The sequence below is a fragment of the Herpailurus yagouaroundi genome, unplaced genomic scaffold, assembly GCF_014898765.1.
Source record: "Herpailurus yagouaroundi ecotype Mexico unplaced genomic scaffold, PumYag 28, whole genome shotgun sequence".
NCBI classification, from domain to species: Eukaryota; Metazoa; Chordata; class Mammalia; order Carnivora; family Felidae; genus Herpailurus; species Herpailurus yagouaroundi.
Genome location: NW_024412376.1, coordinates 27,003,548 through 27,031,254, shown reverse-complemented (window position 1 = coordinate 27,031,254; position 27,707 = coordinate 27,003,548). Strand labels below are relative to the sequence as shown.

The following is a 27,707-nucleotide window of genomic DNA, read 5'->3' as shown; positions in this document are numbered from 1 at the left end:
TGCCTTCTAAAATCAAACACATTTAATACGTTTATAATACACTGAAGTTGTATCTTGTTCTTTAAAATATCTTCTCTCCAAATGACTCTGAGGCTCAATCATGAATACAGGATGCATGAAATTAAGTATATTAATATAACACAACCACTTAGTACTCTAGACAGTACATTATTTACAAAACTACACAAGGCACACAGTTTATACAAGTTAAAATGGGCTATATGAAGTGTTCTCAGTTTTCAGGTATTTATCCCTGCCAGCCAGGGTGGACATTCTTTTAACATTACACTTTGGTGTCCTCCTTTGAAAAACAGACATTGAAAAAGTTAAAAATGAGTTACTATATAGGCACTGATGTATGGAAAATACACTGTGTTTTTACATATCGAAAGTTGGAAATACCTTTAAGCCACAAATGTATTTAGGCTAGAAAACTGGACAAACACTGAACAGTTTGTGAAGAATGGAAAGCCTCTTGACCAACAATTCAGATGAATATAATTCAACTATTTGCTGCACTACTAGTTTGCTTGTTAAATTAATTGCTCTGAAACCCTTTGGTTGTCAGGTACCAAAATAGTTTTGAAGTTAGAGAACTGCTTTCCCACTTAATTCTTGTGGGTGGCCCAATTCCCCATGATATTCACAGCTGAGAAGTATTTTTATGCATTTTTATCTTAAGTGATAAATCAGGAGCAAATTAAATCCTGTCTTAAATTTAAAAAAAAATGCAAATCACTCTTCAATGACTTCAGACTGTAGGTATGTAAGACAGAGACTCAGCTCCACATCTCGAATGCTGCTTTTGCTGTCACCTCTGTAACAGACTGAAATGTCTATCATTACATCAGGATTGCCCAATCTATTGACCGTGTAACCTAATCAAATAAGGATAGCCCAATCTAATGCGTATCAGATACCGTGCTTCTAAAGTCAGTCAGTAGTAGTCCTTTAAAGCAATTTTATTCCAACAAGTCAAATATAAAAGTCTTTGTATTATATGCATACGTTTACAAAAAGCACTTCAAGGATGTCTGGTCAAACTAATGTCAGAAAATTCCAAAGTCCATACATTTTGTCCGAATTTAATTATGACAGTTACAATTAAAGCGGTAAAAAGCAAGACAAACAAATCGTGGTCTTTCTTAAATGATTACAACCTCACTCCTTGGGGAAATAAAAGTATTGTTGTGGGTTGTGCTTGTTTTTAAACAGGAGTCATCTGGGGCCATATGCTAGAGCAGTTTCAGATTTTTTCGTTATCATCATTGTTGATTTTCTTAAATGCGACTGGGCTTGCTTGTTTCAAAGAAGTCTTAGAAACATCTGTGTGCATGGTAGACATGGCTATTGTCTCATAGTCATCATCCCGGGACCGGAAATCACAAAAGTTAAAGAAGAACTGTAAGTCTCTCTGGAAATTTTTGTTGAGAAATCCATAAAATATGGGGTTGACACAAGTGGATATCATTGCTGTGAGATGGCAGAGCAAGAATAGTAGATTATGGTTGCACGTAGCAATGATCTGATGATTCCAATCAAACACAGTGTTAAAGATGGTAAGAGGCAGCCAGCAGACGGCAAATGCTACCACAATGGACAACAGCATGATGTTGATTCTTTTGGTTTCACTGGACCTGTACTTATTGTCTCTCATCTTGTCCATCATATTGTTTCTCCTTTTTAAGCGTATATATATCTACAGAGAGAGAGAAAAAAAACGTTCAAATAGAACCACCAAGTTAATGTGGAATTCTGTGGAAAGAAGGTTAAAATGGAAATGGCAGGGGGAAGTTTTCTTACCTTGAAGTAGCAAATAAATATAAAACAGAGTGGGCCAAAATACTGCAGCATCAAGAGGAGAGTTGTGTAAGACAACCTATGAGAGTCCGATGGAAATTTATCAAAGCACACGTACTTGTCCTTGAACGCATCAAGTGTCACGTTCTGGAACGGTTCATCGGTCAGTACTTGATAGATGAGAAAAGGTAGAGAAGAAACCACAGCAAGGACCCAAATGATGGCAATACCTACGTAAGCATGTCTGTTATTTGGTCTCCACCCTCTTGGGTTGATTATCAGCTGATGTCGCTCCACGGCGATGAGAACCAGAGAGAAAATGGACACAGTGATTGAAACACATTGCACAAAAGGATTCAATTTGCACATTGCCTCACCAAAAACCCAGTGGTCCATTAATGTGTAGACAAATGTGAAGGGGAGACACATGATGGCAACAAGCAAGTCTGAGAAGGAAAGGTTCACTATCAGGATATTGGTAACATTTCTCATCTCCTTTTGTTTCAAGATGATTATGATCAACGCCAGGTTTCCAGAGACTCCAAGAATTATTACAGCTCCATAAGCAAGAGCTAATGTAAATATCATGGCCAAGGGCAGATGGCAATCGTCACTTTCAAAAGCCAAAAACTGGGAATTCTCTGAAAAATTACATAGGATTGAATGATTTTCAACCTGGGACATTAATGTTGAATTCATTTTGATTGGTTTGGTTGTTATAGATTATTCTAGACAAATGCAAAATATGTTTCTTCAAAGCAGATCAAATATTCAGCTTATTCTTATTCTTCATATTGGAATCCATTTATGAAAATTATTCTGAATTCTTCATTCCCCTGAACTGAACAATCTGTAAAGAGAAAATGACCAATGACATTACTAATTTCACCGAAGGCAGTCAAAATGAATTCTGACTCACAGTGCTGTTTTAAGTGAAAACACTGAAATAAAGAAACAAAATGTAATCTCTATAAACACCTTTTTTTTAAAAATAGCAGAAACACTGCCAACATTTTGAAGAAAACCTCTTCTAATATTTTTAATTAGGCTAACAATTGACTACATTACTACATTTTGACTCAGCAAAATACAGTAGTCTGTAAATCAGTAAGGTGTGTGTAAATCTCAGGCCCAAAGTCTTATATAAACCACTGTCAACAGATTCCTAAATATTGTAAAAAATGAGCATGTAACAAAAAATTTAATGTATGGGTTAAAACATAAGATATGAAACAAAGAAAAACAGCAAAAAAACCACATCTCCCTAATTCTTCCTCTTATGTTAGAGAAATGAGATAATTCACTAAGTTGTACTAATAGCTCCACCATACACTGAACTGCTCTTTAAGGCAGACATTATTTGGCACAAGTATATTCCAAAGGAGTTGACCAATACAGTGCAACATGAGAACTTTGTCATATGAAGGACTGTGGAAGAGAGATGTCTAATCCAGAAAATAATAGGCATGGTATAGACGTCTTCTCATATCTGAATGGGTAGCATGCATGTTAGGAAACTGGGCTTAGAATATTATGTCTGACTATATAAGCTAGAAACAGGACCAAGGGAAGTATATTAGTGTGTATTTTTTTTTTCAACATTTATTTATTTTTGGGACAGAGAGAGACAGAGCATGAATGGGGGAGGGGCAGAGAGAGAGGGAGAATCGGAAACAGGCTCCAGGCTCCAAGCCATCAGCCCAGAGCCTGATGCGGGGCTCAAACTCACGGACCGCGAGATCGTGACCTGGCTGAAGTCGGACGCTTAACCGACTGCGCCACCCAGGCGCCCCTATTAGTGTGTATTAAAAACAAAACAAATTTTACATCACTATGATGTGAACAGAAGTTTATTAATCAAATGAAATCAACTGCCTGCAGAACTATGGAGCGCTCCATACACAAGTCTGTAGCTACTACACAAAAGACTTTTGGGGAGCTCTTGCATTGTGTAGGAAGGAGATTCAACTGGATAACGCTGAAGTTCCTTCTAACTTTTAAGATTCTATGATTTTATTAATGTCAGAAGATTTCAAAGGATTTCTAAGGTTTTATACATGTAAATATCCTCCCTCCCCGCTAGACTGTATACCCACACAATGCAGGGGTCTACATTTTAGTGGTAATTTTGATCTTTCACAGCATTTTGTGATGCAAAGACTCTTTTCTCACCAACAGGACAAATTACAGACAATGGTGTTTTTTTAAAGTTAAAAGATCCTTTAAAAAAAAAAATCTGATTTCCTCTAGATTGTTAAATACATATAGGAGATTAGGGATTTCTTATGTTAATTAACAGGCCATTGTGCTTGTGTTAAGAAAGGGAATTGCATTTGTTTCTTTTTTATGTGAGAATAAAGAAAATCATGCAGATTTACTTCCATTTCAAGGAGGTAAGATTTAATGAAACATTTGCCTTTTAAGTGACACCTCTAATGAACCTTTTTTTGAGTGTTTCTGCTTTCTAGAACATGAGGTGTTTTTTATTATAAAACCACAATTTGGCTTTATAAAACTGAATAAAAATAAAGATTTCCAACATTTAGAGAGAATGAAACTATTAAGACGAGGAATGATTTCAAGTGTAAATGTTTTTAGAAGCATGGCTCTCCCCTCCTCTGTGCAACAACCAGTAAATAATGACTCTTAAACTTAATGCAGTAAATGCGGTGCCTGGGTGGCTCAGCTGGTTAAGTGTCTGACTTTGGCTCAGGCCATGATTTTGCAATTTGTGGATTCAAGCCCTGCATAGGAGTCTGTGCTAACAGCTCAGAGCCTGGAGCCTGCTTCAGGTTCTGTGTGTCTCCCTCTGCGCCTCCCACCCCCCCCAAATTAAAAAAACATCAAAAAAATTAAAAATAAATAAATAAAAAATAAACAAACTTAATGCAGTAATTACTATTTTTCTCTCAAGAATACCAAAGGCAGAGAGAATAACCTCTGTCTCTTAGTGTCTGAGAACAAACATTGGAGAATAATCTAACATTTCTTTTTTTTTTTTTTTGGAGAATTTATCATTTTTTTAATATTCATTATTTATTTTTGATAGAGAGACAGATCACTAGCAGGTGAAGGGCAGAGAGAGAGGGGGGACACAGAATCTGAAGCAGGCTCCAGGCTCTGAGCTGTCAGCACACAGCCCGACACGGCGCTCAAACCTAGGAACCGTAAGATCATGACCTGAGCTGAAGTTGGACGCTTCACCGACTGAGCCACCCAGGCGCCCCAATAATCTAACATTTCTTTGAAAATTCCTCACTGAAGAATGCAAGAAAATTTTGCGTACTTCATATTCAGTTTGCTATCGTGATAGTCAACATGACTGTGAGTTTCTCTTCATTATTTAAAGTGAAACTCGCATGATAGAAAAGTTGTATCCTCTTTATCCTATGACCTCTCTTGGCTCCCTCTCACTAAACACCACCAGAATCCTGGACTAAGACACATGTGAGTACATCCCTCAGCCTGACACTTGACGACCTCTACATTTTGCCTCCCTCCTTGTTCCAACAGCCCCATTGTGAGTGCTCTTTTCCAGGTCCTCACAGCCCACCAGGTGCCCCCCAGCCTGTTTCAGCCTCCACGTTCATCATTGTCTCTGCCATTGCTCTTTCCGGCTGTTCTGTCTCACCACCAATCCAAACTCTACTCATCTCTGAAAGCATCATTTAGTGTCCTTGAATCCTTAACTGGCTCCTCCCAATTATGACATAACCTCTTTTAGATAGGCAGTGTATATACCTTGTAGGACTTTGCAAATGTTAGATTTAGAATAAAAAACTGTGTTGACTGACATAGTAGGTGCGTGGCTGAAATAGCAGGTTCTTGGGTGAATTAATCCTAACACCAGAAACTCAATTCTGTCATAGTCCTTTTACAAGCAAGATGGATGCGAATTATAATAATCATTTTATTAGGTCACGTATATAGGGGAAAATGTTCCACTGTGTGTTAAAAAAGGAATTGTTTCTGAAAAAAATTCATTAATCCAATAAATGTTTATTGAACACATTTTGTTTTTGTTTTTAATGTTTATTTAGTTTTGAGAGAGCAAGGGCATGAGTGGGAGAGGGGCAGCGAAAGAGGGAGACACAGCATCTGAAGCAGGCTCCAGACTCTGAGCCCTCAGCACAGAGACCCACAAAGGGCTCAAACTCACCAACGGTGAGATCATGACCTGAGCCGAAGTGGGATGCTTAATCAACTGAGCCACACAGACACCTCTTGAATACTTATTTTGTATCAGGCATTGTTTTAGTGGAGACAACAGTGACCTCATGGAGTGAGTTTCCAGTCTCGTGGGCAAAGAAAGCCAAGAAAAAATAAACTGGTAAAAGGGATAGTATGCCAGATGATAAGCATTCACGCAGAAAAATAAAGCAAGGAAGGGGTTCTGGGGTTGTCGGGACCTGTACTTCATTACTGGGTGGTAGGGAAGGCCTCAGTTTGCCTCAAAAGGTGGCATATGAGCTAAGACCTGAAAGTGGCGAGTGGGGAAGCCATGTTGATATGTCAGCGACTGTATCCCATGTGGAAAGAACAAAGGCAAAATCCTGAGGCCAGAGTTTACCTGGTGTATTAAACACCAATGATAAGTAGGATAAGTAAGAGAGAGACTAGTAGGAAAATAATTAGGAAGGGTAAGCAGAAGAGGAACAGATTATGTAAGGCCTTATTTCATGGGACAGTCTGACTTCTTCTCTGAGAAAAATGAGGAACCAGTGGAGTCTTTGGCAAAGGTGTGAAGTTACAGGACTTGTTTTACATTATTACTGTAGCTGCTGCTTTCAACAGATTTAAGACAGGAAAGAGAAGTAGGGAGATTCATTAAGAGGCTAATACAATAATCCAGATTAGACCTAGTGGAGGCCCAGACTGAGGTGTTTACAGTGCAAAGGAAGAAAAATTGAAAATTTAAATCCATTGACTTATTTTGACAAAATTCCATACATACTGGAATTAATGTAAAAGTTTTCAAATCATTACAACTACAGCCTACAGAGGCCACTTCCTGCAGATGGTTTTAAGTGAATATACTGAAATTCAACTCTGAACCCTCTGGAATTATTTGATGGACATGCTCTGTGAGGAATAGCAGTCTTTCTATTAAGTAGATGCTAATTTAACTATACACAAAATGCAAACTATTTTTTAAGTGTTTGCAAAGCCTCCTTTTCTAAGTGCATGTTGGGTAGTCATTCCAGTTTGGTAAAACCCTTCTGCACTGGATAAAATGTGTATTTTCGACCTACCTTAGTATAATTTCAAGAAAGAACGGTTGTCAGCAAATACTACTCAGAGAGAAAGCATTCACATAATCTTTGCAAAAGAAAAATAATGACATTCACTATTCTGATATTTAAAATAAGATATGCAACTAAAGACACTGCAAAAATTAAAGGTTGTTAAATCTCAATATAGCGGTCATGAGCAATTAGAGACAAAATAGAAATACTACCTACATCATCAGATGGAAAACTGGCCCCCTTCCAAAGGGAAATTTCCTTATCCTTTCCAATTGGAATGCTGGTCTTTCACTGCTTGCTGTTCTTAGTGCTGTTACTACCTGAAAATACAAGGTTTCTGGTCATAACCTGCAGCAGATAAATTTTTTTGTATACTCACAACTGGCTGTTCACCTTATGTGTTTTGGAAAAGAAATGTCAGCCTTATTACATAGAGCCTCCCAAAGTTACTGCTAGTTTATCTACATGAGTTACATAATTCTCCGTTCCTTCCTCTCCCAGGAGGGCTGGTTCAACAGACAGCTGCCTTAAAACCATAAGGAAAGAGACTAATAATGCAGTAGTCACCCACCGAAAAGCACTTAGTCTTTAGTCATAGGTGGGGTACTGGGCTGGACAGCTTTCTGCTCTCTTTACCAGGAAAGCATTCTAGAGTCTTGGGACTGACAGATACTGTTTCTCTATCCAGGTAGTGACAAGCAAGCTTTCCATTTCCCCCTGCCTGGGGGCCACCTAGTGAGATATGCTTTTTTCGTAGGACCCAGGTAAGCATGGCAAATCTGAACGATCTGGAAAAAAAAAAAGAAAGAAAGAAAAAAAGAGAAGAAAGAAAAGAGATGTCAAAACACACTCCCTCTTTGCCCTCCCCTAACTTTTTCCTGTGCTCCAGCAGTTGCCAAAGAATGAAATGGGCTGGTTAAATCAAAATTCCTGCTGCCACGTTTACGTGCCCACCTTTTTTCATACAGTGTAATTAGGTGAATTGCCCCCGATTTTCCTCATTCTTAAACTTCCGGCCCCCTCCTCCATTTGCCAGCCATCTATCAAGGTCTCTCCACCCGTGATGAGACTGGCAAACAAAGCATCCACACCAACCAGAAATAAAAGAAGCACAGCCAGTTCTCTCTGGACCAACTTCAGTTCTTAAGACATTCGCCTGTCTACCTGGAGAGACCAACTGAACACTCTGAAGCCACCTCTACCTCCAGTCCATGCCCAATCTCTTAACCCTGCCGAGTTCCATCATCGCTGTTCCAAAAGGAGCTGAAGAGTTGGATGACTGAAACTCAGAAATAAAAGGCTAGAGCTCAGTGTGTCTACCGGGGCGCAGCGACAGACTGGAAGGGCCCAGCACCGACGGAGCGGGGCTCCATTCCAGCCCAGACACAGGGAACCCACAAGTGTCCGGGGGCGCCGCGCCTGAGCTGGGGTCCGCGGGCCCCCCGCGGGACACGTGCGGTGGGACGGGGACCAAAGTGGCTAGTGGTCACTCGCCAAACCCACCCTTCCTCAGACAATCCCAGCCACCGGTTCCCTCCGCTCAAACTCCAGCGCAGCCTCTAGCGCAGCCAGCTCCAAAAAACCGTGGAAGATGAGCGAGGTCAGGGGAAGACAGCCTTACGAGAACCCGAAGAGGCAAGAACTCAGATCCCCGTCCGGAAATCCTCGCGGAGCAGGGTGCACGAATGCCGCCAACTCCCGGTTACGAACGTCGGCCCCCACCCATGGGCAGGGCTCTTGGAGTTGTCCGATCATCTGCAGCACCTTGCGACCTACCTGCACCGGGAGCCCAACTGAAAAGCTGACTCCATGCCCCACCTCAGTTTCCCAGAGTCAATTCCGGGCACTCGGCAGGTTTTTTTTCCTTCGTCTTTCATCCTCCACCCCCTCAAAAGTCCTTAACAAGGTGTAAACTTGAAACTTACCCTCTGTTGGATTCGTCGTTTTCGCCCGTTTATTAAAGCAGGAAGAATGGTAATGGAAGGGATAGAGCCGGGAGAAAAGATCCGCTGGTATTTCTCCTGCTCAAATCCTAAAGATTGATGAAGATAGGAAGAGACGCCCCCTTAAAGCCGAACTCCACCTTATCCCCGGATCACGTGACGGCGCCCCGCGAGTAGCGCCTGCTGCTCCCCCCACAAACACCTCAGCCTGGGTATACACTTCGGGGGTGCGTTGCCTAGGAATTCTGGAATGAAGAGAAATTAAACATATCCACACGTTGTTAAACACAGACGCACGGTGCAAAGGAAAGTAAGCACTCATCCCCACAGTCCTGGACTCCCAGGAAAGCAAGACAATGTCACAGGGCTTTAGAAAGTCAGAGCCACTGTTTTCCTTTGTTTGCAGGTCAGTGCCATCTTGTGGCCGAACTTCTACTCGGCTGAAAAGCTGGAGCGTCAGCCCAAGTCAAGACTGAAAGGGGGTGTTATTTAGGAGAAGAGGAAATGTGAAATTCACCGCAACAATGTTACTAATATGTTCCTTGCTTTTTTTGGTGACCTTTGTATATTTCTCACACCAGTACCGAAAAGTTTTTTGTTTTTTGGTTTCTTTTGCCCCCATTTTAAAAGCGAACAAAGAGAAGACCTTCAAAAGCAAAAGTAGCAAATCTCGGATGAGCTAGCCTGGCCTTTGTCCTTCTTTCTTTCCACTGAGAAAATGCAGTTAGTTTTGTTCCCAGTGCCTAGCTGCTTTTTTTAGGGGAGCACGCTGAACGGAACATTTCCCTGGTGGTCAAAAAGTCAATGCCATTTCCTCGGTGCTTAATCTACCCTTGTACTGAACGTTAGGAAGAAAAGAATGGAATGTACACAGAGTACATTGACGGTAGCAAAGCCATCATGGTGCCCGGTGATTCAGGATCACTACTGATAACACTGATCTCAGATGTTGTACATAGTTGTATTCCACTTTGAAAAACCAAAGTTGTGTATTTCACTCACACTCACACACACACATTATTTACTGGTGAGGATGAATAAAACTTCTTCCAAATCAAGCTGCCAAAAAAATAAAAAGTGCTCCTAATAAAGATACAGGACACTGCTTAGGATATGCATAAACGTTTTGTTACATAACAACTATGATTGCATTCTGTCTTCAAACCAAAAAAAAAAAAAAATTCCAAGACAAAGGGAATGACCTAAACTTTACACTGTTAAAATATGTTTTCTTTCTCTGGCAAAATAAACAGTATTTAAAGTTCAGTATAAGTCATAGCTCATTTATTTGTATAGTGTGGTAAACATCTGTTTTTTTTTTTCCAGGAAATCTTTCTAAAATATTTGTCATTAGACATATTTTTATATAGTTGAAAAGGGATTATGATCAAGATTTAAAATATCGTGGTCATGTAATAAATAAACTACAATAGTAGATGGGAACATACATTTTACAAAATCCTACTACTGGTTAAACAGAGTAAAATGGCAAGTATATTTTCTTTTATTCTTTTCTTTGTTTGAACTAAGGATGAAAACATAAGGCATAATTTAGGAATTTAAATTCTTTTAAAGAGTAATAACTCTAGGTTTCTAATCACCTGTCTACTCTATTCCCTCAAGTCACATTCTGAGAAGCAAGTTTGCCCCAAGGTTTTGATCATCAAACTGGCTATTTTTATTCTGCTCCAAGAATTACAAATGTCATAATTTAATTCTCCATGAAGAATACATTTTCATGTAAACATTTGTGCCATGTCAGCAAATATTTTGGAGCTGAAAATACAATCTGGACTCATTAGACACTTTCCTTTCTGTATTTCCCAACAATGCTAAGAAAGTCATGTCTGCAAGAATGCCCCAAATAAACATGGCCATTGTATTTTACCTTTCTAACTGAATTGCCATAAAGTGTCCCCCATAAGGCAAATTCATAAAGCTGCATTCTTGAAATATTAATATTAAATACCATTCTTTGTTTTTTTTTTGTTTTTTTTTTTAATTTTTTTTTCAACGTTTATTTATTTTTGGGACAGAGAGAGACAGAGCATGAACGGGGGAGGGGCAGAGAGAGAGGGAGACACAGAATCGGAAACAGGCTCCAGGCTCCGAGCCGTCAGCCGAGAGCCCGACGCGGGGCTCGAACTCACGGACCGCGAGATCGTGACCTGGCTGAAGTCGGACGCTTAACCGACTGCGCCACCCAGGCGCCCCTAAATACCATTCTTTGAAAGTTCATTGGTCTCAAAGACTTTTCTATGTCAAATTCTGTAATGCAAAAACAAGTTTTGAAATGCTCACCAACAGCAGCAAATTGTATAATTCTCCAGGAGTATCATTTACTAAGTACTTTTTCAAAGTGTAAAATGTAAAATAAAATAAAATTTTAAAAAGTGTAAAATAAAAAAATTCAGGATAGTATGATAACCTAATGCAACATAAGATCCTCTTATATAATGTACTCTTATGGAAGGTTTCAAATCACATAATCTGAGTTCCTCAGAACACATGTGTTAAAGAGTAATGTGAATTCCTCAAAAGATGTATTAAAGAGAAGATATGTGTGAAATAAAGAAATTCTTTTTCTACTCTTAAATGAACAGCCAGTTTTATACTTTCTTATTTGGAATTCAAACTAGATAAAACCTCTTCGCTAGGGAGAGAGTTTTCCATTTTGTGTATTGCCTTCTGAAATTTCATAGCATTCTGACCTATAAACCATGACTAGGAGAATTAAATTAATGACCTGTTCTCATGTTCTCTTGGGCAAGTCTTTTGTTCTGTCATTTAAACAGAAGAATAGGCTTTCCTCATTAAATCTCTGTAGACCTTAGTTTTATCATCCAGAAAATGGTCTGGCCCTTTAAATTGCATGATTCAATGACTGCCTAGATAAAAGTGTATCACTCTACCTGCTGCTGGAATTTATCCATTGTAACTACTTTATTGGTCTCTTGATGAATTTCTGCTCCAAGAGTTAATTAAAGTTTCTAAAATGCTATTAGGCCTTGATACAGGAAAATTGTCATAAATTATCGCTCAGCTAAATCTTGATAGGCATTAACACTACATAGGAAAACTAGAACGTAGATGATATTGTAAGGAGAAAATTCCACTGGGGTAAAACTTAATATGAACCATGCTGGTGAATCAGTTCATAGTCTATGCATTAATTAGGTGTCAGTTTTTCCTTCTTTCTGTAACTTACCTATTGCATTTATGTGAATCGATGATGTCACAGAATATAGATTGCAGCATTATTTTATGGACCACTGAGAAAGAGAGAAAATGCTTCAAGTAAAGCAATGACACACAATCGATTATAAAAGAATCTCAAAGTGAGAGTACTAAAATATTTTTTTAATAAAGTCCTCATCTTAAAACCAATGAAATATAGGGGGTAAAGAGTTTTGACTAAATTGGTTAGTACAATCAAATAGTCAATACAATCACTTAATTCAATTGGATTCATTGGATTAACTAATTAAGAATTATTAATTGTTTTGGGGACTTAACTAGCAGAAAGGAGTGAAAATTTTCTTTAAAATGTTACTATACAGGTATGTAGGCAAACAATTCAATATATTCCTTGTGTAGAGGAACTAAGTAATATTTATGGATTTGTTCTTGATTAGAAATGGGAATGCACTTCAAGAAAGTTCTCATTCAGTCACATAGCCCACAGATTGAGAGTATCTTTTTTAAATCTGTCAGAATAAGACTATAGAGGACTAGACTCTTAAAATTATTTAGTAAATATCCAAACATTTTACTGTAGATCTCACCTCATCAGACATCCTTCAGACATTCAACAAAAGTATAATGTTATTTTACAAAAGTGTCACATTATGTATTTATTACATGGTATAATGAACAGAGCTTGCCATTGTTACTATCATTTGTTTTGATTTTTATCACTATTCACTTCATATCTCCTCTCAAAGACATGGAGTAGGAATAGCTAGTGAGAAGGGCAAGTGTGAACACCACCTCTGAAACTTGTATCGTCTATGACAAGTATGTCTGACAGTTCATCTTGCCCCACTCCCCAAATCTCAGGCTTAACATTAGACCTTTTCACAACTCTTTGCTTAGGTAAGTATCCCTTCTTCATTCCTTTGTTTAAAGTCTAGCTGTTGCTTTTCTTTCTCCAGATACATATAAATCTACAAAGAGGAAAAATATCTAAAGATGGGCTGGGGTATAATCGGACTCTTCTGAACCCAGGAAATTGCTTGGCTACCACTCTCTACTAGCATAGCATATAGGTGAAAATAATGCAATTGCATAGATTATTGAAACTACACACTCAAAACTTTCGTTGAACCTTAAATATCACCCAAAAATTCTTGGGCTTGAGTGACTTCCAATGTCTCTCCTTTTAGAAGATATTTCAAATTGTCACATTTCTCCCCTAGTCTCCTACCTCATATCCCATTTTCAATAGACTCCTCCTTCCTTCTGAATTAAGTAAAAATGATAGCATATTTACTCCCCAAATTCCATATCCCTCATTTCAGCAGTGAATCCTCTCTCCCAGCTGTTTCAGCCCCCAGGCTTTGAGTCAGCCTAGCCCACTGAGTTTTCCCAGCTGACACCGGAAACACCAAGTGACAGCGACAAGCCACCACCATTGTGCTCTCCCACTCAATCCATGAGAATAAATTCCATGAGTGAGTTGTTGTCTTATTCCACTAAATTTGGGAGGTTTGTTACACAATAATATAAGTATAACACCTGTTTATTCAACAACTCCGTTTTCTTGGCTCAATACTAAAATGAAAACAAAAATAAAATTGCTCACTCTTTCATTGTAACTCCCTCACCCATGTCATTGCTTTTGTAGTTGCTTCTCTTTCTGGTAACTTCTCCCAAAATAAAAAAACATTTACTGTCCTCTCATTTGCTCCTCAAATATGGCCCACCTACCCACCTCTGCCCATAACAGCAATGACCAAAGCCCGTGGACACAATTCAGACTTTATTATATTTATTCTTTATGTTGCATTTGACTCTTTACACCATCCTATGCTCTTGGAATCTTCTTTTCCTTTGACTTCATGAACTCCACACTGCAGGCTTTACTCATCCCTTCCTGGATGCTCCTCAGTCTCCTCTCCCAGGATCTGCTGTCTCTCTCTACTTCTTTAGCTGTTTTCCTTCCCAGGACCCTACTATATAAATCGGCCCAAGATGGCACATGTGTATTAGCTTAAAGTGGCCCCCATATCGTTTTCTTCTTCACAGCAGGCTATGACGATTAGCCCAAAGCCAGACAGCACCAAACTCAAATTCTCACACATCTAATTGCTTTAAATTAATTTTAATATGTATATTTTTAACCAGTTAGAATCCATCTACTTTTCATACTCTGAGAAGTTGAACCCATCATGTGTAAACCAGAGATGAAACAAATCCCATCGCCATGACAGATACCAAATTGTTGCTGCCCTTTGGAGCTTTCTGAACCAAGTCTTCCCACTTGGCCACTGAGGGATGTCACCTAGATAAGTAAGCCCACTCTCTATTTTCCCATTCTCCCCAAGAGTCCCCTGTCCTCTCTCTCTTCTGGATGTAGCACCCCTGGATGAGCTGTTATCTCTGGAGGCACTGTTGCTGGGAGAGACTTCCCATCATGCAACTCTGTCCAAGACCACCCCCCGAAAAGGCTTGTGTGTTACTGCCTTTTGTGGTCCTGTCTCTTCCTTGATTGACCAGACATCCCCACATTTATCATCTCATTCTTAATCTTCTCCTTTTTTTAAACCCTTAATGCATAATCATATTCTTTGCCATCAATTACATGCTTGTATACTCATAACCCTAAATCTCTCTCTAGAGGACAGATCTCTCTCAGGCTTCATTGGCAAATTCTCTTCTCAGTCAGTAGATGGGATCTCAGTCATTGTCATCATCTCTATCCCTCAAACCAGAATCTAAGAATTGTCCCGTGTTTCTCTCTCACACCCTCAAATTCAGTTGCTCACACATTCCCATTGATTTTACCCCCTAAACATGTCTCAGATGTGTTCTTTCATATCCATCAAGCTCTACTTCTTTGTCTGCAAAATGGTCTCTCTGCCTCAGTGGCTTTCACAGCCCTCCAGTAATATCCCTCCCCAGCTTAAATAGTCTAGTTGCTCTCTGAACCCTTCAAGTGCCATGTCCTTTTAACCAATATTTTCAGTATCATCCTCCACCACTTCCCACACACTCAGGCATACTGAACTATTTGTATTTCTCCAACTGGAACACCCTCTCTCACCTTGACGCTGTTTCCCCACTTCTTACTTGCCCATCCCTGCCATTTGGAGCTTTAACTTTCATCAATTCCTCCTCAAGCTTCAGTTCAAGGATCTCGTCTACTATGAAGCCCTCTTTTATATCTCTCAATTTCCCCAAATGCCCCCATACGCTGAATGTGTCTTATTTATATTCCGGCAGGACTCTAAGTTTATTTCTAACACAGAATTTAGTACGCTATATGTAATTAATTATTTATTTGCACACATTTCTGGAAGGTAGTGGCTACTCTTTTCATCCCCTTAAACGCACAGCCCAGAATTCTATCTGGTGTATCATAAGATACTGACAAAAGTTCTCCTGAAGGGCTGAAGAACAAGGAATAAAGTAGGATAACGCAAACTATGAACATCACAAACCAAACCCATTTGTTCATCTCAAACATTTAAAAATGTCTTGGGCATTTTAGTTATGGTGGATTACTGCTATTTTTATACATACACATATTACATGTATACATATACTTTACATATCTGTAAATATTATATATTTTATACATATATATCTTACTGTATACTTGTCTTGATTCTTCTCATATTCTTTATTTTTTTATGTATTGATTCTGCTTTCCCCATTAAGTGTAAGCTTGAAAAATGAATCCTACTGCCTTTAAAAATGCATGTAATATGTAATGAAAATGTCTCATAACTTTTTCTACTTGCTGAATAATATACTTTTAAAAGCTGAAGTACCTGTGAGCGTGATAAGAGTAAGAATATGGCAACAGATACATTTTTGAAGAGCATATCATTTAACCGCCATTTAATCAACTTTTGATTCTGGGCTTTTGCTTTGAGCACTTCTCTAAACATTCTTTTTAAAGACTATTCAAAACAAACCAACATATCAAAAACAAACAAACCATTTCTCTTTCATTTCCATTTAAATATAGTAAAGCTATATTTAAACTTGTAAGTATGATTTAAAATACTAACCATGAAAATTTAGCTAAGAAATGGAAATTTATATTAAAAAGCAATATTGGGGGGAGCTTATCAACACCACCACTTTTTGTTTTGATTTACAGAAGGGAAGAATATATGGCCTATATATGGATTTATATGATAGAAATATTATGTCTTCTTCTTCTTTTCTGTATCTTGTGCTGAAATTTTTAAAATGATATAATTAGATAAAGAATCATTTGTTGGGGCACCTAGGTGGCTCAGTTGGCTAAGTGCCTGACTTCCGCTCAGGTCATGATCTCACAGTTCACGGGTTCGAACCCTGGGTCGGGCTCTGTGCTGACAGCTCAGAGGCTGGAGCCTGCTTCCGATTCTGTCTCCCTCTCTCTCTCGCTGCTCCTCCCCCATTCACACTCTGTCTGTCTCTCTCTCTCTCCAAGAAAAAAAAAAAAAGAATCATTTGTTCATATGTAAGACATCCACATTTTTTAATAAGAATGTATCAAGTATCATTATATAGTTATTATAGCTGCAGGGAAGAGAATGTGACAGTATAATGGAAAACTATCAACAGTATTTTCTTCTTCTTTTTTTCTAATATGGAGAGGAGAGAAACAATTTCTATGACCATAAAATTTTTCTGAAGATCCAAAAAGTGTCTTTTTCTACACATATGTCTATAATGCATACCTCTTAATGGCATAAAGTCATAGGTAGTCAGAGCTCAAAGGGGATTCCATATCTACTAGTCAAAGCATTTCATTTTACAAAGAAAGTGAAGACTAAAAAGGTCAAGTGTTTCGTCTAAAGCCCGGCCAGTAATTTGGAATAAAACCTGGATGAAATCCAGGTGTTCTGGTTGTGTCCATTATACAAATACATTTGTGATTTGTGATTTGTGATTGTATAACTATATATATGTGTATCACATATATGTGTTTATGTATTTTTAACATGGCAAATTTATTTTAAAAAAAGAACCATACATCTTTTTTGGAAATCAGTCAGTATTTTATGCTTAATGGTTTAATCGTTAGAAAATCAAAAGGAAAGATAAAGTGTTGCTTAAGTAGCACAGTGCTTGTCAGAAGAAGGCAATTATGTGTTTATAGTGCCCCCTTAGGACCTCAAAATTATCATCGAATTATATGGGAAAATGGCTCTATGCACTCAAAATTTTGGGTTAATATTTTTTTTGTTTTCGTTCCTTAAAACAATTGCCTGTATTTCACAATTATGTTAGTTTCTTGTTTTAAGTCCTAAATATTGATTATATGACAAACTATTACAATTCCAAAGAAATCAATGCATCAGTCAGCATCACAAAAACATTTTTGATAATACCCAGAAATGGCCCTTCCCACATCTTTTAGGAATTAAGGATTTAAATTTACCATGATAGAAACAGTGGCAAAAGAAATGTTCTTTATGAATGTAACATTCTTCATGAATGTAACAAAAATCTTCACAGAAAAAAAATGCATCACATAAAGTAACACTATTTTTCTACTTTGTCACCACTATTCCTATATATTCCTATATATCAACATTACATATCATTTGAGATTATGTTAAAGCACTTTAGTATTCATCCTTCACAAATGGTCCCTGTTATTAAAATACAGCAATAACTTTGACAAAAACAACAGACATGTTCCTCAGAGAAATGTCACTCCAAGCATTGTTTGGAGAGTGTTTTATTATTCAATAATTTGTCTTAGGAGTCCGAGTGATTTTAACTTTCACCTTTAGAGATATGCTTTTTTTCATAACTGATGAAGAACCATGAGAACTGGAAAACACCCAGTTTAATTTCGTAGCACGCATAAAATCCAACTTAATTTCCCAAATGAGTATTTTATAAATAGTGAGTAGCAAAAATATATAGAGCAGAAGTGGACATTACTATCTGTGTTCCCAGAGGTAGTACTTTACCTGCTTCAATTGACTCCATAAAATAGGAACAAAATTACTTATTATGGTCTACAAAGAGTGATGATGATTAGTTTTGAATCCCTCCTGGGAAATTTGAAGATAAAAGCACACTGATCTTCATATCTTCCTCTTTATGTAGCATACTGTTGGAATTTCAACTTGACAGTATCTTAGAAAAAAAAAAGATTCTTAATAATTTGTTTATTCCATGTATGTTGAATGTGTATTTAAAGAAGAGATTCTGACTCCCTTTTTGAGGCTTACATGTTTGTGCGTGCAGTGGGAAAGGAATGGTGGGTTAATCAAAATCTCCATCTCAATCACATGTTGCCTTTTATTTTTAATACTCTAATAATAACAATTACTTCAACCTAAGGGTTGATATTATAAAAAAAAAACAAATTAGTGGAAAAGAAAACAATAAAATCCATCTTGTATTTTTAACATACAAAAGCTTGCACCATAGACTAATATTTTAGAAGATAGTCACAATGGAGTTCATTTAGAAGTTGTTTTAAAGACAATGCATATTTGAAGTAGGTATGTATTATAACCGTGCAACAGATGGAAGCATAGACATTTATGTGGCAATGTGTAGTGCAGTAACCATGCAGATGTTAAGAAAGTCTAAGAACCAAACTTTGTTTTCTCACCAGTCCCCCCTTGTTGACATTACCATCCCTCAGCTCACCGACTGCAGGATCCAATGGGCCTGCTCAGACTGACTATTCTGTCAAGCATTTGGGGAGAATGTACTAGCATTCTAGAAATAAAACAGAAAAGAATGAAATAGGAACTGGATTTGTCTGAGGTATTTAAAAGCTCTTGGATGCCTTTCTAGCTGACACAATGACAATGTATAGATCCCTTGGGTGTCATATGTTAAAATTCAGCAGAGAAGAGGCACAAGAATTTTGGTAGACTTCTAGGGAAACCACTAGGGTTTGCTGCCCCCAGAAATTACATTTACAAATCGCCTTGCTCCCAAGAGACATGGTCCTCTCCAGTTTACAGAATGTCTGTCCCATTGGATTGCACCAAACACCAAGCACTTGATGCTATGATTGTCACATAATCATTTTCAGTTTTGAAATATACAACAAATACAATCTTCCTCCTGCAAGGCCATGGTCAAAAACATAGGGATCTCTACCTCCAATCTCCTTCTCCAGCGTGTCTTTCCATCCCTCTCTCTCGTCACTCCCTGCCTCTTACACGCACACGCACACGCACACACACATGCACACGCACACGCACACCGGGCAGAGAAGCCTAAAATACCTGCCAACTAATGACTGACAAAAATAAGGCCAACCTGCACCACAGATTGGGAAACACTAAGGATGGGAATCACATTGAGGAGAAACAGAGGGCTAAGTTTTGTGGTGTTTTTTGGTTAATGAGTTGTGGGTTTTTTTGTTTGTTTTGTTTTGTTTTTTAAGAGAAAAAACCTATGACAATTCTTTATTCCCGAGTCTTCTTTATGTTACTGAAAAGCCCTGGGAAACGTGGATCCCATTTCACCCTCACTCCTGCGCTCCACGCCGATTGCCCACTCCCACAACTACCTCTCCTTAGCAGTGGGAGTAAATCCTTTTTCCTGTTCTCCGCGATGGATCAAATTGCTGACCCCTTTGTGTCCCCTGCCCCTCCAGATCAGCCTCTCCACCTAGACTTCTCCCTTGCTCACTCCAAGAGGGTGGGAGAAAGAGCAGCGTTCTGTTTTGGTTTTGGTTTTCATTTTTTCCGAACAAAGAGAAAACCTGGGCCTTGAAGCTTTTTCTCAGGGAACCTAAGCTCTGAGAGGTACCCCTGCACTCCCACATCAGCTCAAGACTCCGAGTTCACTTCACCAGGCTGGGGACACAACCGGCAAAAATCCTCCAGCTCGTCAAGTAAACTTGGCCTCGGCCAGCAACCAGAGGCCAGGGTGACGGGGTACCCTGCCGGGGGCGTGCAGCTTCCCCCTGGGGCCCCAAACAGCAAGGTAGGGGCTGGGATGCCCCGACCCCGGGCTTGGGGAGAAGCTGGCGCGGAGCAGGCGCCCTGGAGCAGGGTCTCTGGGGTCCCGGGAGCAGTCACGTGTTCCCGAGGCGCCTCTAAAACCCCCGCTGCTCCCCGCTCCTTCCTCCCTACCCCCACCACTTTCCCACCGCCACCTTCAGGTCCTCCCCCTGCAGCCGCCGCTCGCTCGGGCGCAGGAGCGACCGCGTTCCCGGGAACCGAGGCACCAGCACCGGCCCGGGAGCCCCGAGGTACGGGGTTCAGCCTCTCCCCGCCGCTCCCTTCCACGCGGGGGTGGGCCTGCAGGGAGGGGCCGAGGCCGTTTCTGGCTCGCGCGGCTAGTCCGCTCCGGGCCCGGGAGCCGCACCCCTGTCCGCGGTCCCCGGGTGTTTTGGGATCTCCCGAGACGGAGGGTGGGGAAGCCCAAGGCAGCGCGGTGGAAAAGTGGGGATTTGGGGGTGGCCGAACAGTCAACTGTTGGGCTTGAAAGGAGAGCAAGGAAGGGACCAAGCGGAATTCTTTAGTGCGGGGCAAGTACTCACCCGGGGTGGAGCTGGCGCTGGCCGAACCCAGGAGGAGTGTCCGGAATCCGAGCTGGAGCTTGGTCAGGAGGAGGCGGGAGGGGGGTGCGTGGGGACCTAGCGCTCCCCCTGGGTGAGAGCCCCGGGTGCAGCCCGGCTGGCGTCCAAGGCAGGGGAACGGCAGCCCGCGGGGTGCTCGGCTAGTGCACAGCCCTAGCCGGGCTCTGGCGAGGTCCCGGGGCGCAGTCCACCGGGCTCCACACGGGCAGTTCCACCTGCCGCGCAGTCCCGCAGCTGGCCGCAGACCCGGAGGCAGCCGCGCGCCTGGATTTGCGCTCCTGTTTGCAAGGTGGCCTCAAATGACAAATGCGAGCAATACCAGACATCCATACACCTCGAATTCCACAAACAGGGAATTTTTATCCCCAAGTTCACAGACCTTTAGTTTATCTTTTAAAGAAACTGAACCATTGTGTTGGATCAGAGTCAAAAGACTTGGCCACAGATCATGGAATAGCGTGAGGCTTTCAGCAGAATTTTGAGTCCGAATGCAATTTAAAATTTCAGATTTCTCAAGGGAAGAGAAACTCTGCTGTTAGACTTGAGAAGGGAGGGTGGCGCGTGCCTGCGTGTTTGTCAGCTGAGCAGAGCTGTATTTATCTTTCCAACTCAAATTTTGCCAGATTCTAGCTTTAAAAATAAATCATGGGAATATTGGAGAACATGGAATCTCGCCATTGTTCCAGGATGATAGCAAAATCGGCGATAGTTGATATTCTATCATTGCTAGAGGAAAAAAAATTCATGTATTTTATTCTTTTGTGTGTGGTTGGCATCCTCTGTGAAAAGATGTGCATTTTCATAAGACAGGAAATTATCTTAACAAAGGAAACTTATTTAAATATATAAGCTGTCTTTTAGAATCCTCTGAGTTTCCCCTATTATTCTTTTTAAGAGCTATCTACCTCACATACTTACAGTCTATTGGGAAGATTTAATTTGTCTTGGTGTCAGATATAGATCGATTTTTATAAGAAAATTACAATATCAGAAAATTATACTAAGTCTTCAAAGACTTTTTCACAGTCACCACACTTTGAGGAAGAACTTTTATTTTTTTCCACTTTTTACTGTGAGGGTTGAAGTTGGATGTACAGCCCTGTGGAAACTGATGGTGAGAGAGAAAACTGGGTACGAAAGAAGAAAAGCTCATAAGTAAGCACAACAAAGGTTTCACACAGTCAGCATCAAGTTTCCTCTAAAATAATATTTCATTTTTCAAACATTCTTTCTGGTTACATCTCATAATTTGCTTAGCACTCTGAGATGAAGGAAAGTACACATAGGGCATTACTTTTATTATGTGTAAAGTATGTTGCATAGGATTGTACAGTGTTCATTATAACACTTGTTGAAAAGCAGATCATTATTAAACAGATTTACGTTTCCATTATATGTTTGCTTATTGTGCTTTTCAGGGAAGTGAAGGGGTAAGTTTAAGAAAAGAAATCCTTTGTGGTTTTGTTTTTGTTTTTTTTTTTTTTTTTCATTTTAAAGTAGTTCCTCTACCTTTGATTTTTCAATTAAAGAAAAAAAAAAGACAAATCTTATTGGACAACTATTTCCTACTGTTTAAAACCTCCCCTGGCTATTGTCAGGGAGGAAGAAATTTTTCTTTGTCCAAAGTTCTTCTAGTTGGACTAAGAATTAAATTTCCCTGAGACAGATTAACAGGAGAAAATCAAATTTAGTTTCCTACCTATGGGGAATCTACACAGACATGGAAATTCCGAAGACAGGCAAAATGAGGCATATGTGTCATCCTAGGCTAAGGAGAGGGGTAAGGGAGGAAAGCTACTAGCAGGAAGGTAGGAGATGTTTGGAAAACAAAGGTTGCCCTGTTATACAGTTAAGTTTCTTAGGTAAAAAGGAATCTCTATAAATAACTCTTTTGTGGGTACAGGTCCCCTATCTAAAATTTTTTAGGCAGTTGGTGGGGAGGTCAAAGTTTCTTCCTGAGTCTTTTGGGTCTTGATTATTTTCAGCTCAAAATAATCTTCATGCCAACGTCTGGTCCATTTTGGATCGCCTGCCCTTGCGGGGGGGGGGGGGGAGCCCTATAAGAGGGCACTTTTAAAGAAATAGCTCTGCATCCCCTTTCTTCTCCCCCATTTGCAATATCTCTTCTTGTTGTGAGAAGTCATTGGAGCAAAGATTCACAAAATGCTCATTTAGTGCAGAGCATCATGTTAGGTGTCATGTGTATTTTTATGTTTGGATGGGATGGATCGGTTTGTGTTAAAGGAACAGCAGCACAGTCACACTAAAATAAAATGAATGTTAAATGAATGAATGTTAGGAGAGGGAAAAAACATAAGAAAAAATGATAATTTATCAATCTGTCAGTAGGTACAAGTAAGCATCCATGATTTTCAGCAACAGTGTGTTTGTACCATAGTAAAAAAGTATATCACTAGCAATCAGGAGAATGTCATTCATTCATTCATAATCCATTTAGGGCCTTTTATATCTCAGTCACTAGCAGTCTATAATTAATTACTTGTTGTGTAACCTTGAATTAACCCCTGGAAATATTACCACATAGTACCTTGTATTTGTTACCTTTATGCCAGAGCCTAGCAGAGCACCTAGCACATCAGCTGTTCAGTAAATGCTAGTTGAATGAATAAGGGAAGGAACAACTAATCTTAGCTATTCATTAATAAAAGGAGCCTACCCTTTAAAATTGTATTTAAAGTAGAGTTTTTTAAGGAAGGCAAGAAGTGTTGCCCTCAGTGTTTCCCGTGTCCAGTGAATACTTAGGACGACATTTCCTTCATCTGCTTACTGATAAGGCAGTGGTTTTTATAATGTAATGAACTGAGGATTTTATGGACATGTATTGTTAGAGAAAAATTTTGGTGATACGATGCAATCTGATGTATTTCTTTTACATTTAAATAAAAACATGTTATAAATATTTTTTGCTATTTTAGTTTTATGTTGCTTATGTGATAGCCTTTATGACTGAAGATGCCTCATTTAAAATTTTAAAGTGTCTATGGATGTATCTCCTCATTTCATTTTAGGGCCATTTGAAAACCTGTCTAATTTCAGTGGTTCCCATATATATGTCTATGTAAAAAGACACACACACACACACACACACACACACACACACACATATATACATAGACATATAGTCACACTCTACCCTGAATTTTCCTATATTCCCCAAATGATTCATTTCTATTATTTCAAGGTTGGGAAAATTAACTATTTTCTTAAGTGATTAATAGCAAGTGTTTACTTAGTATCCTCTATGTACAACATAATTCTCTTAAGCACCATTACTATCATAAAAAGAATTAAGACATTTCCTTTATCTCCATTACAGTCCAATGGAGAAGACTGACCACTGCATTGGAGACAATCTGAAGTTAAGCCTCAAAACCCCATTGTTTCTATTACCCCAAATTATGTTGCATTTCCTCTTCCTTCAAAAAATTGTGGAGAGTAATATTTTACTTTAAAGGAGCATCATCCTCCAGTTACATGCCCCAGAAAACACAAAGCCATTGTAGAATCATCTATGCAACTTCTCTTTTGTCTTTACCTTGGTAGTAGAAAAAGCAATCAGTAACCACAGATCCACAACAAAAAAGGATTGTTTCAAGAAAGTGAGTCAAAAGAGGAATGAATAAACAGGATACACAGGAACAACCTGTACACGTTATAAGTACAAATAGGATTATAAACAAGGTAGATGAAACCAGGGGTTATCAGAACCCAGGAAATTAGGCAAAAAGGCCAGTCAAGGCTACTTTGATTAGAAGCTCACTAATCCATTCAGAGTAGTTATTGGGAGGCAATTATCTGATAATATGATGAATAAAATGATACAGTAGGCCACGTGAGTAACTTTTTTTGTTTTCTTTTTTTTTTTTTAAGTTAATTTATTTTTGACAGAGACAGAGTGTGAGCATGAGCTGGGGAGGGGCAGGGGGAGAGAGGGAGGAGACACAGAATCCTAAGCAGGCTCCAGGCTCCAAGCTGTCAGCACAGAGCCCGATGCGGGGCTTGAACTCACAAATTGTGAGATCATGACCTGGGCCTGTCTCTCTATGTCTCTGAAAAATGAATAACCTTAAAAAATAAAAAAAATTTAAAAAAGAGGACATGAGGTCCCTTTTGCCTCTTACTGATATATTATAGACAGTTTGTGTTTCATCAGGCAATACTGTCAAATCTCCAATATGTAGCAATAAATAAGAAATACCATTGTGCTATTAATAATATTACATTATTAATTTTGTTTGAAATGAAAAAACTTATTATGGGGTATGATATTGGTATTATACATTTAACTTTAAGATGTAAATTTTCCTTTGGCCATATGGATTTTTTAAATTAAAAAGTAAACAGGTAATTTTTTTTTAAACACTAGCAGACTGCTGGCCAGTGGCTATCCTAATTCATGATAATCTGGCACCTCTTAAAGGACTAAGAATTGATCATGGAATGACTGCCATCCAGTATTGTGCACACGGAGTCAACAGTACAGCTTGATAAACACGTATTAAGTGCCTACTATATACACCTAAGTCCTGGGGTGATCTTTCTACACTTGAGAAGCTTAAATTTGAACAAGATAATATTTAAGATACTAGACACTTGTTTGAATTTTTCATTTTTCCATAAATATTTATTTAGCACCCACGATGGTGAAGTTATTGGGCCATGGATTGTGGTAGATGCCACAGTGAATAAAGGACAATTTTCCGCTTTTCCATTGCTTATAAATAAATAAGGGACGCCGCTATGCATTTTAATTGCATAGCAAAGCAAATTGTGACATTCGCATCAGACAGCTATAAACAGAGCAGTATGGGGGTTCCAAAGAGGAGATCACATCCAGTTGAGTAGACTAAGGAATACTTTAGCATAGGTGACTTTTAAGTTTGACCTTGATTGAAGTTGGAAATGAAGGGATGTTTAAGGTAAGATTATGTGACCACACCATGAGTAGGCACCGTGACAGGATAAATAATAGCAATGAGCTGTTGTAAATTAGGTATCTTGAAACTCTTACATATATTTGCCTTTTCCTTCCCTTTCGTCATACCTACATAAATTTAAAAAACAAGGTTTGCTATTTTACAACACATTAACACACCGCAGAAGTGATGGTAGGCTTAGATTTACTGTAATTGTTATTGGCTGATATTTGCTGTGCTCTTAGAACCAGTTCAAGACCTCCCAAAACTTTTTTGGGAGATTAGTAAGGTAACAGGAGCAAATTGTAAAATTTAGTTTCCCTCTCAGTGTATTAATTTATAGTGGTCACGTAACTTTTTTTTTAAGTTGGTAACTAATGTCTTTTTATTCCAAGCAGGACTGTGATATGGATTTAGAGCTCCAGGACTTTTATAACAAGACACTTGCCACTGAGAACAGTACTGGGGCCCCTCGGAGCTCTGATTTCCCAGTATGGGATGACTATAAAAGCAGTGTAGATGACCTGCAGTATTTTCTGATTGGACTTTATACATTTGTAAGTCTTCTTGGTTTCATGGGGAATCTCCTTATTTTAATGGCACTCATGAGAAAGCGTAACCAGAAGACTACAGTAAACTTCCTCATAGGAAATTTGGCCTTCTCTGATATCTTGGTTGTGTTGTTTTGCTCACCTTTCACACTGACCTCCGTCTTGCTGGATCAGTGGATGTTTGGCAAAGTCATGTGTCATATTATGCCTTTTCTTCAGTGTGTTTCAGTTCTGGTCTCAACTTTAATTTTAATATCAATTGCCATTGTCAGGTATCATATGATAAAACATCCTATATCTAATAATTTAACGGCAAACCATGGCTACTTCTTGATAGCTACTGTCTGGACGCTAGGTTTTGCGATTTGTTCTCCTCTTCCAGTGTTTCACAGTCTGGTGGAACTTCAGGAAACATTTGGCTCAACGTTGCTGAGCAGCAGGTATTTATGCGTTGAGTCGTGGCCATCCGATTCATACAGAATTGCTTTTACCATCTCTTTATTGCTAGTTCAGTATATTCTGCCCTTGGTGTGTCTAACCATAAGTCATACCAGTGTCTGCAGGAGTATAAGCTGTGGGTTGTCCAACCAAGAAAGCAAACTAGAAGAAAATGAGATGATCAACTTAACTCTTCATCCATTCAAAAAGAGTGGGCCTCAGGGGAAACTTTCCAGCAGCCAGAAATGGAGCTATTCATTCATCAGAAAACACAGAAGAAGATACAGCAAGAAGACAGCGTGCGTGTTACCTGCTCCAGCAAGACCTTCTCAAGAGAACCATTCAAGAATGCTTCCAGAAAACTTTGGGTCTGTAAAAAGTCAGCTCTCGTCATCCAGTAAGTTCATACCAGGAGTCCCCACCTGCTTTGAGATGAAACCTGAAGAAAACTCAGATGTTCATGAAATGAGAGTAAACCGTTCGATCATGAGGATAAAAAAGAGATCTCGAAGTGTTTTTTATAGACTAACCATATTGATATTGGTGTTTGCTGTTAGCTGGATGCCACTACACCTTTTCCATGTGGTAACTGATTTTAATGATAACCTTATTTCAAATAGGCATTTCAAGTTGGTGTATTGCATCTGTCATTTGTTAGGCATGATGTCTTGTTGTCTGAATCCTATTCTGTATGGATTTCTTAATAATGGGATCAAAGCTGATTTAATTTCCCTTATACAGTGTCTTCATATGTCATAATCCCAAATGTTTATGAAGGAAAGAACAAATGTTGGGATGGTCTAAAACACATTCACAATAACCATTTATGTATAGTAAACACGTTTTAGTAACATGAAATTCAATTTATGTATAAGAGTTCTGGATCTGAATGTCAATTCATAATATATGGAAGATAATTTTCATGTGTTATATATAATATGATGAGTTCATTTAGTTACATAAAGTCAATGTCAGTACACTCTGTAATTTCATTTTAAATATGGGGCACCTGGGTGGCTCAGTCGGTTGAGTGTCCGACTTTGGCTCAGGCCATGATCTCGCGG

General features: G+C 39.1%; 2 protein-coding genes across 6 annotated transcripts; one reads left to right on the top strand and one right to left on the bottom strand.

Annotated features, from left to right (window-relative positions):
• NPY1R (neuropeptide Y receptor Y1) lies at positions 1 to 20,767 on the bottom strand. Of its 4 annotated transcripts, XM_040471296.1 has the most exons (6): positions 20,679 to 20,728; positions 12,198 to 12,261; positions 8,972 to 9,234; positions 7,618 to 7,834; positions 1,804 to 2,650; positions 1 to 1,699 (listed from the first exon to the last, which is right to left on the bottom strand). In XM_040471296.1, exons 5-6 carry the CDS (start codon positions 2,497 to 2,499, stop codon positions 1,247 to 1,249), a joined length of 1,149 nt encoding a protein of 382 aa, XP_040327230.1. In that variant the 5' UTR covers positions 2,500 to 2,650; positions 7,618 to 7,834; positions 8,972 to 9,234; positions 12,198 to 12,261; positions 20,679 to 20,728; the 3' UTR covers positions 1 to 1,246. The 4 variants fall into 4 exon arrangements, with proteins under 4 accessions (XP_040327230.1, XP_040327241.1, XP_040327236.1 ...); XM_040471307.1 differs by lacking the exon at positions 12,198 to 12,261 and having other exon boundaries at positions 20,679 to 20,767; XM_040471302.1 differs by lacking the exon at positions 20,679 to 20,728 and having other exon boundaries at positions 12,198 to 13,122.
• On the top strand, positions 17,987 to 27,707 carry NPY5R (neuropeptide Y receptor Y5). Of its 2 annotated transcripts, none has more exons than XM_040471287.1 (2): positions 17,987 to 20,387; positions 26,050 to 27,707. In XM_040471287.1, exon 2 carries the CDS (start codon positions 26,062 to 26,064, stop codon positions 27,400 to 27,402), a length of 1,341 nt encoding a protein of 446 aa, XP_040327221.1. In that variant the 5' UTR covers positions 17,987 to 20,387; positions 26,050 to 26,061; the 3' UTR covers positions 27,403 to 27,707. The 2 variants fall into 2 exon arrangements, with proteins under 2 accessions (XP_040327221.1, XP_040327213.1); XM_040471279.1 differs by having other exon boundaries at positions 17,988 to 20,387; positions 26,053 to 27,707.

Excerpts from the sequence above, each read along its gene's own strand:
- NPY1R (XM_040471307.1), bottom strand. The coding sequence starts at position 2,499 with ATGAATTCAACATTAATGTCCCAGGTTGAAAATCATTCAATCCTATGT. Across the intron at positions 1,700-1,803 it reads TATTTATTTGCTACTTCAAG|ATATATATACGCTTAAAAAG; the intron begins GTAAGAAAACTT and ends CTCTCTCTGTAG.
- NPY5R (XM_040471287.1), top strand. The coding sequence starts at position 26,062 with ATGGATTTAGAGCTCCAGGACTTTTATAACAAGACACTTGCCACTGAG.